The 16,009-nt window shown below is 37.9% G+C and overlaps 1 protein-coding gene across 1 annotated transcript; it reads right to left on the bottom strand.

The window, feature by feature from the left end:
- Nucleotides 1-10: 10 nt before the first annotated feature.
- On the bottom strand, nt 11-15,868 carry LOC123871161 (probable ATP-dependent RNA helicase kurz). Its single transcript, XM_045914788.1, has 19 exons — nt 15,641-15,868; nt 14,713-14,895; nt 14,281-14,464; nt 13,654-14,142; nt 13,117-13,332; nt 12,297-12,538; nt 11,702-11,848; nt 11,041-11,187; nt 10,709-10,871; nt 9,793-10,012; nt 9,145-9,373; nt 8,495-8,623; nt 4,314-4,454; nt 3,330-3,485; nt 2,534-2,729; nt 1,875-2,099; nt 1,196-1,337; nt 614-816; nt 11-157 (listed from the first exon to the last, which is right to left on the bottom strand). Exons 1-19 carry the CDS (start codon nt 15,713-15,715, stop codon nt 81-83), a joined length of 3,564 nt encoding a protein of 1,187 aa, XP_045770744.1. The 5' UTR covers nt 15,716-15,868; the 3' UTR covers nt 11-80.
- Nucleotides 15,869-16,009: the final 141 nt, after the last annotated feature.

Raw genomic sequence — 16,009 nt, 5'->3', positions numbered from 1 at the left:
AAGCGTCATCGTTTTTAAAATAATATCTTTATTTACAAAACAATTTACAATTATTTACATAACAAATGCTTATATACTATTTATAATGGTGGCCAATACAACGTGACTTCATTATGTGCCGACTCGGGTACCCATTTCAGGTATTCATCCAGCAAATCTGTGAAAAAAAAGTTTACAGCTATTTTCAGGTAAAATGTGTTTTGTAAAACTGTGGGGGGTATTTCTGTGCATACGCATAGTATGCTTAGGTGAGATATAATAACTTGACAGAGTAAAATGCTCCTAAATTTCTTTGATTTAATGTCAAAAATTCAGTACCGCCGATTATAATTTCGTGTGGTTTGGAACACTGACTACGGATGTGACTCGATACAGGATGAACTAAAGTTTTAAAACAAGGCAATTAAGGTCCATTTTACTTTAACCCTGAAGAGCTTTGACGCTCGAATTTTATCAACGTTTGGTGAGACGTAAAATCTTACTAAACCTTCATACTGAACAAAAACCTCATGTAAATCGCCTACTGCGCAGGTATAAGATCAACGGTATTTTTACGTGAACCAAACTGTATAACAACCCATAAATCCATTATTTAAAAACATTACAAACTTACAGGTATTTTGTTCTGTCCACGCGTTTGCCAACTGATCTCTAGTACCAACTCGTCTTGATATTAAAGTTTTCAACAAAATTTCTGTCCTTGGCTGAAGTTTTGCCCAACTTTTGACCATCGTTGACGGCGGGGACAGTAATGAGCCTGAGTATTTCTTGAGTTTCGGAAACACTGTGCCTTCCAGTAGGAATCTTGCAAACCATCTGTGAAAGAAGTTCCCAGGTGAAAAACAAGATAAAGTTCAAAAGTAAATTGGCCGCCAAACAGAACAGCCATTTTGAGGCCGCCATCTTTAATCGAGGTATTTTAAAGCATCAAGTAAGTATAGTGCGATAGATTAAAAGCTCTATTTTTGATAGTCTTGACCGTGAAGGAATTACTAAAGTATTATAAAATATACATATAGGTTATAGGGTAAGGTTCGTTTGGAACCCTAGTAGCTTTAGTTTTAAGTTACATAATTAATTATCACCACTACGTACAAATTTAACAATTTCGACCACCAAAAGGAGTACCTACTTGGAATAAATGATTTTGACTTTGACTTTGACTTTGACTTTATACACAATATGAGTTTCTTACTTGTATCGTTCTATTTTATCGGGAAAGTCGATCTCAACTGTAGGCAGTTCCCACGAACTCTTTCCGAATGTTCCTTTGAAATGACACTTCACACGACCTGACTTTGCGTCGTACCTAGGCTCAGGATCTGATAGAGGTTCACCTGTTGAAAAAGTTTATTCAAATTTAAACACTGACTTTAGGAAAGTCTAATAAAACACACCTCCGAAAGGGATGGCTAGTAAATATTTTTCTCGACTACGGCAAAACTAAAAGGAAGGGTTATGATTTCGGCAGTCTATGTGTGTATGTATTTTTTTTGAAAAATGAAAAATATTTACGAACCAAAATACAACACATTAAATTTTTCACTGTCCCATGGTACCCACACTAGGTAGTCCAATATCGTGAGTAAATAATTATTATGGTACGTGCGTTTGTTCGTATGTATGTATCTATGTGTGTTCCACCGTAGCGCTGTTGCTTGGCGGCAAAGCCGTGCCGCCAAGCAACTAAGCGTTCCGGTACGATCCCGTGGAGCAACCAAAGGGGTGTGGGTTTAATACAAACTGCCATAGTCTTTCCAAGTTAGCCCGCTTCCATCTTAGACTGCATCATCACTTACCACCAGGTGAGGTGAGGAGGTGCAGTCAAGGGCTAACTCGTATCTGAATTTTAAAAAACCTTTAAAAACACCCACCTAAGTTACATAGCTGAGGTACGTATACAGGCAGCCATTCTGGTTCAATGGCTGCGACATTCCTCATAACCATCTTCTTTCTGTCCTCGCCGCCTGTCTCGTACAGTTCCTGGTAGATCACCCACTCCGGTATCACCTTACGAAGGATTGACCCAGAGTGCAGGAATACTGGTTCTTCTAAATTCGCGCAGTGGTACGCGTATTTGAATTTGCGCTTATCTTCGCCTGTAAATATTCCCTTCATTAAAAAACCCGGTCAAGTGCGAGTCGGACTCGCACACGAAGGGTTCCGTACCATCATACAATATACGAATTTTACGTGTAACACTGCAAGTTAATAACGAACAACGCCATCTACATGTAATTTAAGTAAACTAATTACTTAAATCTGAATTTTTGTCATATCATTGCTTATATCCTCACTACCCATATTATAAATGCGAAAATGTTTGTTTGTTGGTTTGTCCTTCAATCCCACCGCAACGGAGCGACGATTGACCTGATTTTGACATCGATATAGTTGAAGACCTGGAGAGTGACCTAGGCTACTTTCGATTGCGGAAAATTAAAGGGTTCTCACACGATTTTATGAAAATCCAAATCCACGCGGACGAAGTCGTGGACCACAGCTAGTACAAAATAAAAAAAACACTACTTACCTTCTTTGACTTCTTCAAGTCCAATTTTCCTGCCTACTTGGTCTCCCAAGCCACTAAGTAGTAGCTGTCTCAGCAACCTCGCCTGCTTGTCGTCTGGGGGTTTCATTTCGGGGTCTATGGTCATGTCTATCCCTGACACGCTGAGATTGATTTCTGATGTCAGTTGTTTGCGCAGCTTACGTATTTCTTTTATAGCCTGTTAGGACAATCTCTACATACATAGGCTGAGATCTATAGAGCGCACGTTGACTTTGCTCAGACTTAAGACACTGTTAAAACGAGACAGCGTTATACCGCTGGCATGAATCTGTCTCGTTTTAACTGAAACTAAAGTCTAAGCCTTTGCTTAGACTTAAGTATCACAGTGCGCTCTATAAATTTCAAACTTAATATAAAACAAAGTCGCTTCCCGCCGTCTGTCCATCTGTACGCTTAGATCTTTTAAACTACGCAACGAATTTTCATGCGGTTTTCATCAATAGACACAGTAATTCAAGAGGAAGGTTTATACATGTAGTTTAATATTGTTTTTTGTTGATTTGTTAAAATATGACAATAATATAAGAATGGCGAGTCTACTATACTACTACTACTACTATACTAGCTACTAGCTGATGCCCATGACTTCGTCCGCGTGGATTTAGGTGTCTCAAAATCCTGTGGGAAATCTTTGATTTTCCGAGATGAAAAGTAGCCTATGTGCTAATGCAGGATATTGTCTATCACCATTCTAAATTTCAGCCAAATCCGTCAAGTAGTTTTTGCGTCAAGTAGTTTTTGCGTGCATTCTACAAACCTTTTCTCTCAAGCCATATTTGGCGCAGAACAATTCCTCTTCCCCCTTCACAAAGGAGTATTCGGCCGCGCCGACCGCTCTCAGCAATACCCCTGGATCACCCAATAATAAGGTGTTACCCGTTGCAGGCCAGTTATCCGCTTTACCAGACATTACCTACACAAGTGTAAATTAAAAATTTATAACACCCCCGACAAGTGAAGGTTACAGTAACTAGAAAAGAGCTGATAACTTTCAAACGGCTGAACCGATTTTCTTGGATTATAGCTAAGAACACTATCGATCAAGCCACCTTTCAAACAAAAAAAACTAAATTAAAATCGGTTTATTAGTTTAGGAGCTACGATGCCACAGACAGATACACAGATACACACGTCAAACTTATAACACCCCTCTTTTTGGGTCGGGCGTTAAAAACCAAGATGTTTGGAGTTTTGCGCTACAGACATGCATTCGACTCTTTATATTTTATAATTGTAGTTCCATGCAATTGCAATTCAGCTGAGAAGATCAAGAGGAGAAGAGAAGAGAAGTTCCGAGTTTGTAGGAAGGATTCCCCGAAACAACTGAACCAATTTTGAAAATTCTTTCACTAATAGAAAGCTACATTTCGCCTGAGTGACATAGTATAGTATAGAGGTAAGACCCCGGTCTATTGCTTTAACGATGAAGGAAAACATGACATGAAGGAAACAAATGGAACATGGGAGTTTTCCATGTTCCATGTGTTTCCCATGCTCAATGTGAGTGAAGAACTGCTCAGTAGAAGACCGGCGATACGTTTTTTCTGTACTCACATACAAGTTAGCCCCTGACTGCGATATCACCCGGTGGTAAGTGATGATGCAGTCTAAGATCGAAGTGGGCTAACCTGGAAGGGGTATGGTAGTTTTTACTAAACCTTTTGGTTTCTACACGGCATCGTACCGGAAAGGTTAATGGCTTGGTGGTTAAAACGAGATGAATAAGCACACCAATACCTACCTCTTGTACCGTGAGAGCGGATACCAAAGCAATGGTGTACGGCAGCAGGTTGAATTGATGACTGAGGGCCAACATCTTGCCGTATCGCGGGAGTAAAGGAAAAGCTGACACCGCTTTACCGAGCTGTGTTACTTTCAGTACCTGGAAACAAAATTTGTTTTTCACCCAACTTCTATAGTAGGGCCAATTTATGACATCTAATAAATGGAAAAATGTAGCATTGCCCTATGAACATGACTTTTCAATAGAATATATCCCACCAAAAACATTTCATGTAAAAAGTTAGCCAAGACTCACAAGTTCATAATGTTTTCACTGTTAAAAAGTTATGAGATCTCTAGTAGAGCCAAGCCCCTAGCTGAGCTTAGATTTGTGCTGGCCATGGGACCTATCCCAAGTCCAAAGTAATATAGCTCTTAAATGTTCTTGACTATATCACATTTATAACAATAAATAACAAATCACTCTACTTACAAGCTCTGATTCTACAAACCCTACATCTTGGTAAAAAAAAGACGGCTTGGCCGTTTAATAACTTTTAACGTTTAATATGTTATGTCATGTAATAGTTTTACGAACATTAAACGGCCAAGCCGTACTTTTTTTACCAAGATATAGGGTTTGTAGAATCAGAGCTTGTAAGTAGAGTGATTTGTTATTTATTGTTATAAATGTGATATAGTCAAGAACATTTAAGAGCTATATTACTTTGGACTTGGGATAGGTCCCATGGCCAGCACAAATCTAAGCTCAGCTAGGGGCTTGGCTCTACTAGAGATCTCATAACTTTTTAACAGTGAAAACATTATGAACTTGTGAGTCTTGGCTAACTTTTTACATGAAATGTTTTTGGTGGGATTTCATTTCTTTTTGGCAGGTGCCCTAATTTTTTTTGGATCTATTTCTTGTAGGTACATCATTTTTATGGCCCACTCTCTATCGTTACCTCTTTTTTTAAAAGCTTTTATTCAACTTGCAATGTACTCGTATGTAAGTATGTTTGTTCGGGTGGAATCTTGCAACTCAATTTTGAAGCAGATATACCAAATTTCAGTCTTTTAGGACTTCAGGAAACACAGATACTTGGTACGTTTGATAAATCTGCCACGGACATCTTATCCTGTAAACTTTAGTATTCGAGCAACAGATTTTACAGATATGCATCTCATATACGAGCGGATGAAGGGGGACCCGATTTCTTTATTTATCTGTTGTTCATAATTCTTGAAATTCCTACTTAATGCCAAATTTCAGTCTTCTAGGACCTTAGAAAGTACCCTAGAATTTGTGACTAGAGGTTTTGAATGTCGATAAATCTGAAACTATAAAAGCTAGACAATTGATACTCTGTACGTTTAATGAATCTGCCAAGGACATCTTATCCTGAAAATATCAGCATTCTAGCGATAGAATTTAAAGATTTGCTTCCCCCATAGAGAGGCGTAGAGGGGTGAAATTTCCAATTTCTTAATTTTTTTGTAGTTTGTATGCAATTTCTAGTCTACATACCAAATTTCAGACTTCTAGGACTTCGGGAAGTACCCTAGAATTACAGACTAGAAGTTTTGACTGCCAATAAATCTGAAACTATATAAGCTAGACAATTGATACTCAGTGCATTTAATAAATCTGCCAAGGACATCTTATCTTGAAAATATCAGCATTCTAGCAACAGAATTTACAGATTTGCTTTTCCCATAAGAGTCGTAGAGGAGGGAAATTTCCAATTTCTTAATTTTCCTCTAGTTTGTATGCAATTTCTAGTCTACATACAAAATTTCAGCCTTCTAGGACTTCGGGAAGTACCCTAGAATTACAGACTAGAAGTTTTGACTGTCAATAAATCTGAAACTATAAAAGCTAGACAATTGATACTCAATGCGTTTAATCAATCTGCCAAGGACATCTTATCCTGAAAATATCAGCATTCTAGCGACAGAATTTACAGATTTGCTTTTCTCATAAGAGGCGTAGAGGGGGGGAAATTCCAATTTCTCAATTTTCCTGTAGTTTGTATGCAATTTCTAGTCTACATACCAAATTTCAGCCTTCTAGGACTTCGGGAAGTACCCTAGAATTACAGACTAGAAGTTTTGACTGTCAATAAATCTGAAACTATAAAAGCTAGACAATTGATACTCAATGCGTTTAATCAATTTGCCAAGGACATCTTATCCTGAAAATATCAGCATTCTACCGACAGAATTTACAGATTTGCTTTTCCCATAAGAGTAGTAGAGGGGGGGCATTGCCAATTTCTTAATTTTCCTGTAGTTTGTATGTAATTTCTAGTCTACATACCAAATTTCAGCCTTCTAGGACTTCGGGAAGTACCCTAGAATTACAGACTAGAAGTTTTGACTGTCAATAAATCTGAAACTATAAAAGCTAGACAATTGATACTCAATGCGTTTAATCAATTTGCCAAGGACATCTTATCCTGAAAATATCAGCATTCTACCGACAGAATTTACAGATTTGCTTTTCCCATAAGAGTAGTAGAGGGGGGGCATTGCCAATTTCTTAATTTTCCTGTAGTTTGTATGCAATTTCTAGTCTACATACCAAATTTCAGCCTTCTAGGACTTCGGGAAGTACCCTAGAATTACAGACTAGAAGTTTTGACTGTCAATAAATCTGAAACTATAAAAGCTAGACAATTGATACTCAATACGTTTAATCAATTTGCCAAGGACATCTTATCCTGAAAATATCAGCATTCTACCGACAGAATTTACAGATTTGCTTTTCCCATAAGAGTAGTAGAGGGGGGGCATTGCCAATTTCTTAATTTTCCTGTAGTTTGTATGCAATTTCTAGTCTACATACCAAATTTCAGCCTTCTAGGACTTCGGGAAGTACCCTAGAATTACAGACTAGAAGTTTTGACTGTCAATAAATCTGAAACTATAAAAGCTAGACAATTGATACTCAATGCGTTTAATCAATTTGCCAAGGACATCTTATCCTGAAAATATCAGCATTCTACCGACAGAATTTACAGATTTGCTTTTCCCATAAGAGTAGTAGAGGGGGGGCATTGCCAATTTCTTAATTTTCCTGTAGTTTGTATGCAATTTCTAGTCTACATACCAAATTTCAGCCTTCTAGGACTTCGGGAAGTACCCTAGAATTACAGACTAGAAGTTTTGACTGTCAATAAATCTGAAACTATAAAAGCTAGACAATTGATACTCAATGCGTTTAATCAATTTCCTAAGGACATCTTATCCTGAAAATATCAGCATTCTACCGATAGAATTTACAGATTTGCTTTTCCCATAAGAGTAGTAGAGGGGGGGCATTGCCAATTTCTTAATTTTCCTGTAGTTTGTATGCAATTTCTAGTCTACATACCAAATTTCAGCCTTCTAGGACTTCGGGAAGTACCCTAGAATTACAGACTATGAATTGTGATGATCATCAGTGAGGGACGAAAACGGCGTATTTTAGGTATCAATAAATCTGTAACCATAAAAGCTAGATATTTGATATTTAGTATATTTGGTAAATTTGCTGAGGACACCTTATACTGAAAATTTCAGCTTTCTAGCGTCATCCAGACCGAAGTTATGACGGGTCGAAAATACGGCGAAACACTTCGAGAAAAAGGTACGTAGCGCCCCGGCCGCCGTTTGGCTCGTCTTGGCGGGGGCACTGCCGTGCCCCCTGATATTCTAAAAATTTGATTGATAAATTTTGATTTTTTTGATTGATAAAAATATTTTTGATCAATCAAAATCTGAAGATTTTTAGAGATCCGTCCCCCAAAAGGAAAAACGGAACCCTTATAGGATCGCTTTGTTGTCTGTCTGCTGTCTGTCTGTCGTCTCTGTCAAGCAACCTATAGGGTACTTCCCGTTGACCTAGAGTCATGAAAATTGGCAGGTAGGAAGGTCTTATAGCACAAGTAAAGGAATAAATCTGAAAACCGCGAATTTGTGGTCACATCATTTAAATTTTTTTTTAATATGTTTCAATTTTCAAAGTAAGATAACTATACCAAGTGGAGTATCATATGAAAGGGCTTTACCTGTACATTCTAAAACAGATTTTTATTTATTTTTATGCATAATAGTTTTTGATTTATCGTGCAAAATTTTGGAAAAAATACCCAAGTATGGAACCCTCAGTGCACGAGTCTCTCTTGGCCGGTTTTTTTATAGTGTAAGAATATTTACCTCCTCATCATCTTTTCTCCTATTGTTCCTAAATTCAGGCTTCTCCAGAATACCCAATACTTCTAAGCGTTTTTCAGCTAGACGCAGTTGCAGTCTGTCAGGTGCAGTGGGATACGGGAAGTTTACTACCTGAAACATATAGCTAGCTATAAAGTGAGTTTTACAAAAATCTACAAATCATGGCAGCAATCCTAAAAAAACAGATTCGAAACTTTCTTTTTAAAAATCCGTATAGTTTCTCTACCGTCCGCTCGTCCGTCCGTAGTTTTTTTTAAGTCCTTTGAGAACTCTTCAATTTACGTCACCAGGGTGCAAGCTAAGTTTCCAAACAAGAATCCAGTGAGAACTTTTTGATTTTCCAGTACGAAAATAGTTTGTCCTTCCCTGTGCTGGAAGTTTTTTCTGTATTCATCAAAAACGGTTAAGCAGATTTGCTTGTGAAAAGCTAGCCAACAGACTTTCGCATTTATAATATTTGTACGGATGTCGGTTATGAAATACACTTTCACTGTTAAACTGTCTCGCTCACTCATAAAGACAACGTGCTACTCAGCCAATGCGGTGCGTTTATTTAGGCCCCCAAGACATCGGTTAAGAAGTTTCTCTAAAAATATTTGGTTCTTAATGGAAAATGATCATTTTTTCCATACCTTATCAATGCCCATGCACTTCATCATCAGCACCAGGTCGTCCACAGGCCGCCTACACAGATCAGGCTCGTAATGTGGCACACAGTCGTGTTGGAACACAGCACTACTGTACAGCCTGTAGGCGTGGCCGGCGGACGTACGTCCCGCTCTGCCCGCCCTCTGCTCCGCGCTCGCTTGCGACGTCCATACGATACGCCAGGCACTTGCGCCCGTTGTGTGGTCGTATACCCTACAAAAAATTTAAGGTTAACTCCCTGTTTAATCTTGTGGTTCGTTATTTGGCTGCGAATCATAAGGTCTCGAGTGGAGCTGGATTATTGGGAGATTTTGTCAAGAAAGTCAGGACAGGCCAGACTCACTTATAATTGTGATCCGTGATTTATGGCTACAGCGGCACTCCCTTTTGACGTCTCCCGCGTAAATCTTATGTCATAAGATAGAAAGAGAGGGATAAGAGGTACTTTATAGGTTTACATAAAAATGACGCAGGCTGAAAAGCTATGAGGCTCGCGGCTCGTGGTCATGCAATCACCTAAAACTGTTCTTTACAATAAAACAGGTTTGATATCTTTTTGAGTGAGAAAAAGAGAGGGAGATAGGGTGGAAGATAGAGATGGAGTTAGTCTTGAGAGCGGTCTTTAAACTTACCGCATCTTCTTCTTGCCAGTGTCCACCACGTACTTCACGCCGGGTATAGTGAGCGATGTCTCCGCCACATCAGTGCTGACAACACACAGCCTCGCTCCGACAGGCGGGGGTTCGAACACACGCGATTGTTTAGCCGAACCCAGCATGGAGTAAAGGGGCAAAACCCACAGAGGTTGTCTACAGGACTTGATCACAGGCGTAAGGCTGTCCTCTTCGGCATCTATAAAGGAAGCATATAATTGACGGAGCGAAGCAAGGTGTACTTGGGTGAAATTGTCTTGGGTCTGTCTGCCTGTTTATGCGTCTTTTTGATCCTCATTATAAATTTTTAATTAATGAACATGTGGCTTCAAATTCACATAAGACATGTAAATTAATGGCTCTCGGCCGAAAATTACATAAAAAAAACTTTATTTGAAGGGGGCACCCATAGAAGCAAACGAGGGACAAACAATGTGCTTTACATAGTATTGTAAGGTATATTTGAAGATAACTTTTTTTTACTTTTATTTATTTACACCAACAACTTCCATACAGTTATGACTATAAAATGTACAAATTAATTACAGTATGGTTGTCCATTACAGGTGCACTTATGAACTTTAAACAAAGCACAAAATTATTTTTATGGGGTTGCTGTTTTCAGATTTTTTGTTCCAAAAATAACAATATCACTATGTTATTTGTAGTACAGAGTCATTTATTAATGGTAATATCATGTCAACTTCCTTTAAAGAATTTAAAAAAAATTGGTTGAGGAATCTCAAAAAGTCATCCTGATTTTGACTGATCAATCGATTTATGTGATTTTTTACAAAAAAAAAAAAATATGCATTGATTCAGAACCTCCTCTCTTTTGCGTCGATTAAAAATACATCGTTCTTATAGATCCCTTAAAAAAATCACTGCAACAAACCTGAATCACTCAAGTGTCCCTCGCTGTCTCCGTCACTCACTAAGTCTGCCTGTCCGTCGTCTTCAGGCATATCATAATCGTCCAAGTTGATTTTTGGTAACGTTTTGCCTTTTTTCTTAGATTTTCTTCGTGCTTTGCGTATCCGTTTCATTTCCTTTTCTACCTATAACGTTTAAAAATATAAAGTAAAATTTACATTATAAAAAGTATTACATTATAAAAAAAATATGCAAGCCCTCAAGTTTCTATACCCAGAGATTTGATATGGGTCATTGAAATGGCAGTAAGTCAATTTTTCCTTTTAATGTGTACAGATTTCAGTTTATTATTACCTCATCGTCATCAGATTCAATGTCTTCAGGCTCAGAATCTAATGCAGTGTCCACTTCATTAGTTGTCTTCTTGTTGATGAGTTTTGAATAGTCCACGTCTTTACGATACGGGAATGACGCTTTTAATTTACGTACCAAGTAGTTTACCTATAACAAATAATATTTAAGAAAAAATACTGTGTGTGAGTGAGGCGAATTTTCTGTATTTTAAGACCTTTAGACTAAAATATTTTTTTTACAACAGTAATAATTAAGAATTTCACATTCTCACATCACAGACCTTATATACCAGAAAGATTAATTTAGAAGGGGGAAAAAATCTACTTTTAGGGTTCTGTACCTCATAAGGAAAAAACCCTTATAGGATCACTTCGGTTTATGTCTGTCTGTCTGTCTAGAAAAGGGAACCAAACCTAAAGAATTATGCAATTTGGCAGAAAAATACGAAGGAATTTAGGGTTATATAAAAAAAAAATTGGAACGTATTCTTAAACAAATAATAATTAGTTTACATAAGCCACATATAGGTGGCGTTGTCCGTTATTAACTTGCGGTGTTGCACGTGAAAGTGATATTTCTTGTACGATGGTACGGAACCCTATATGTGCGAGTCTGTCGCGCACTTGACCAGATTTTTTAATGAATTACACATTTTGATTACCTCTTGTTGTCCAGTAACAAAAATCAGGATACCTCCTTCGGGCAACCTTGTGTGTATTTTTACTGTTTTCTTGTAAGCCTCTTTCAAATAATCACTGTATGTGTTCTTATTGAAATGAGTCGTCACTGGGAACTGCCTGGATTCTACCTATAAACATAAAAAACATTTTAGATTTTTTTAAAACAAAGTCCAATTGATTAGGCCAGATGTGTACATATGAGCCTCCCAATATGCGCTGAGGGTGGCCACCAAGGTTTAAGTAGGTCAAAATCCTACATAACCAATATCTTACCCACGATGTTGTGTATCTTAAGATTTTTACTCTGCTAACTAGAAAAAAGACCAGTGTAAAGTAGTATGGCCATAAGTTAAAGAAAAATTAAACGAGGCTGTTAATTGCTATTTCAGCTGAGATTAATATAATGCTTTTCTAGCATTTGTAAGGAAATAAGGACCGTTTAAACACACAACTTTTGAAATAATGAACCGAGTAGAAAACAAATAAGCCAAATTTAGACCTCCAAAGTCGTTCACCGAATTGATTGATGTGCGTTATCTCAACTATACCACGCGTCCCACGTCTGGACAAACATACCTTAATAACTGGCGGTGGTTCTTTAAACAATCTAGTATTTTCTGTAAAGTCCTCAACTCTCAATGTAGCAGACATTATGATCAACCTCAATGGACTGCCTCTTTTACGTCTCAACGGTACAATACGTGACAGCAGTCCCAATAGAATATCTGTATAGACACTCCTTTCGTGCGCCTCGTCTATGATTATTACTGAATACTTGCTTAGAAGAAAGTCAGATTGAACTTCTTTAAGGAGAACACCTGAAAACGAAGACATGAATAGTATATTGAATATTGCTGAAGTCATCCTCCATCACAAAAAAAAAACTACCCCCCTAAGCGGCGGGTTATAGGGCCTATATTAGGGTATTGCAGGGATTTCCATGTACGGCACCGGTAAGCGCATCACTGGACCCCCCCCCCCCCCCCCCCCCCCTTAACTCCCTGGGAGAGAGTTAAGGGGGAGACCCTCTAGGGTCTAGGAGGACAGACAACATTAAACCATTTACAGAAACTTGCTGATACTTGCGACTTCGTCCGCACGGTTTTCCGGGATATAAAGTGGCCAATGTTCGTTTTCCGGGATGCAAATCGTCGCCGGACCAAAAAGGTTTACTTATATTTCTAAAGTCTAATTTCCCAAGTCAATTTAGGGTTTTTACAAATCCCATGGGAACTTCTTCTTCTTTGATCTTCCAGGGCAAAAATAGCCTATGTCTGTCCCCGGTATGCAAGCTATCTCTGTACTTTCTTTCTTTCTTCTCTCTGGGCTGGTTTCCGCACTTAAACGTTTCCCTCTGTTGTGCGTGAAATATCTCTGTACCTTTCGTCACACTTACCATCAGTCATAAACTTGATCTTCGTATCCTTACATACGTTGCCCTCGAATCGCATCAGATACGACACTTGCTTGCTCGTCAACCCTAGCTCATAAGCGACTCTGCCCGACATAGCTACGGTCGCGACCCGCCGTGGTTCCGTCACTCCGATCATTTTAGACTCTGCGTAGCCCGCTTCGTAAAGGAATTGGGGTAACTGCGTTGTTTTACCACTACCTGTAAAAAGTAATATCACGCCGTGATTGGTCGCGTAAGCTAAGAAATGTGCTTACGGCGGCGCGCACGTTCGGCGGCACTCACGTAAATGTCATTTCTTATGAGAAAGAGATAGAGAGGAAGACAGAGATAGAGGGAGAGATAGAGAGGGAGGAGCAAACGAGAGAAAGAGATAGGAGTTCACGTGGATTCTGATGGTACAGAACTGGTATTAAAAGTCGATATGTGGATTGTGGACGCCTCACGTAAATAACAGACCAATGTTGGTATTAGCATTGGCGCCAACATGTGGAGTGGGCGTTAAAGAAAGATGTTACATACCAGTTTCACCAGCTACAATAACAAATTCGTTCTCATTAACAAGCTCCATTATCCTCTGTTCCTCGCCCAGAATTGGCAATTTCAACCTTGCCACCTGCACTTTAGGGTCCCTTTTAACTTCAACATGTACTGTAGTATGTTCTAGTACAGGTTTTTTGGTTTCTGTTACATTTTGTTCAAGTATTTCTACTTTCTTTTTATTAATCTGTTTTTCTGGTTGATTTATATTTTTTTGGGTATTTGAAGATTCTTCCTTAACTGGCTCTAGTCCATTTTGCTCAACTTTATTATTATGATCTAAGCTTTCGTTTTCATCTTTGTCATCACTTTTATTGTCATTTTCAATGATTTCTGGTTCATCATCATCAGACCCTGAACTACTTTCATCATCAGAGGATTCATTAAGATCTATTATGTTAGGGTCATACTTTTTCTTTTTACTACTACCTAAGTTTTCCATTCTCAGCAACCTTAATCGCTTTTTAGCACCTGTGAACAAACACATTTTGATGCTGACTTATGTTTTTGTCTATTTACTTCTTTTTTAGCTGTAGTAAAATAAATAAAGGATATGATTATGATTAAAAACTTGCATTACAGGAAGCAGAAAGGTCACATAAAAATTACCTGCAATGCTACTAAATTTTTTCTGTTCAGTCGACTCTGATTGCGCTTTTTGTACATTTTCCTCTAAGTTATATTCATTCAACTTGCGCAGCCCAAGTGTTTGTACTGAAGATATTGTTGTCAATTGTTTCACTTCCTCTGGTGTTGCTTGTACTAGAGCTAGAGATTCAAGGAGTGCTGACCTCTGAAAATATGAGACATCCATCATCATCTTGATTAAACCATCGCCAGCCCACTATTGAGCACTGATCTCCTCTAAGAATGAGAAGGGTTTAGGCCAAAGTCTACTAGTACTACTCAGGAAAGATTGGCCATATTGCAGATAATAGCTTTAAAACAACATGCAGAAGGACAAAGGATACTTTATATCCCAAAAATTTAAAGGTTCACATAGGAATCTTAAAAACAAAATCTTTTTTATAATAATATTACATTTTCTTTTTTTTTCTTCTTGTCCACAATCTTCTCCAACCTTTTACGCTGAGCTTTCGAGAGAAATCTTGTCTTTTCTTTCTTATCTGTGACCACTTTTGTTTGCCTTTTCTTTGAGGGCAATGCCAACAAATTGCTAGTATCTGCAGAGGCATACTCATTGGTTGCAATATCAAGTTTTATCTGAAAAAAAATTAATGAAATAAATTTAACTTAAAGAACTAAAAAAATGACATTTAAGCACTAAGTATGTAATTAACACCTGTGATTGTAAAGTAATAGTGTAATATTATGTGCAAAAACTAGTCAAGCGCAAGTGCACACAGTGTTTCCTAGGTCGTACAAGAAATAACACTTTAATTTTTTGGTGATCTAACCACAAATTCACAGTGTTTCCCTTTACTTGTGCTATAACACATTGCTATCTTCCAATTTTAGTCAGTGGGAAGTACTCTATAGGTTTTGATTCCTTGACAGGTCTTGACAGACAGACAGACACACAAAAGGTGATCCTATATGGTTTCCTTTTTTTCTCTAGGAATATACACACTTTTCAAACTTGAAATGGATTCTTAAATCTTAAGTAAGCATTTCACCCATACAGTTAGTATATAAAATATGATACATATCCATACTTCCGTATTTTGACATTATAAATGTGAATGTGTTTATCTGTCTGTTACTTTTTTACAGCTCAAAAACTGAGCAGATCTTGACAAATTTCACAAAATTAATTCATTGGTTACACAAATATAGCTTGCATCCTGGAAACGCAGAATATTATGATACCCAGAAAATCAAACGAAATTCCCACGGAATATTTTAGTAGCCCCGAATACATGCAGACGAAGTCGCGAGCACTGTCTAGTTAAGACAATTTAATAAAATGTTTTTTGATTTCAATCGAAAAACAAAATTAAGTTCCTACCTCATTCGTCTGGGAGTCGTCGATGCTGGTTTTGACTACTTGACGGGCTTTAGCGTTGTATCTTTTTCGACCCATTATAACCCGCGATATGTCTGTTTATTGTAACAATCACTATTTTAATAAAGCTCACTAATATCCGTAAAATAAAATAAAAATTCTATACAACTTGTTCTCAGTTTCTCACGTGTTTTTGTTATGACTTTTTATTTTTTTTATTTTTACTTTTTTTATTAGAGCACTCGCCACACTATCCTATCGATGTCCTAAAGACTCGCCAAGTAAAGCCAAGCGCACAGCTTAGTGCCAAGCCAAATATCGGATTGTGGCAAGCGCTTTAAAACCGACCTAATAATGTGTGTCTACCTTTTT

This window comes from Maniola jurtina, chromosome 13 (assembly GCF_905333055.1).
Source record: "Maniola jurtina chromosome 13, ilManJurt1.1, whole genome shotgun sequence".
Classification (NCBI taxonomy): domain Eukaryota; kingdom Metazoa; phylum Arthropoda; class Insecta; order Lepidoptera; family Nymphalidae; genus Maniola; species Maniola jurtina.
Note: the sequence above shows the minus strand (reverse complement) of the source record. Positions and strands in the feature narration are given on the sequence as shown.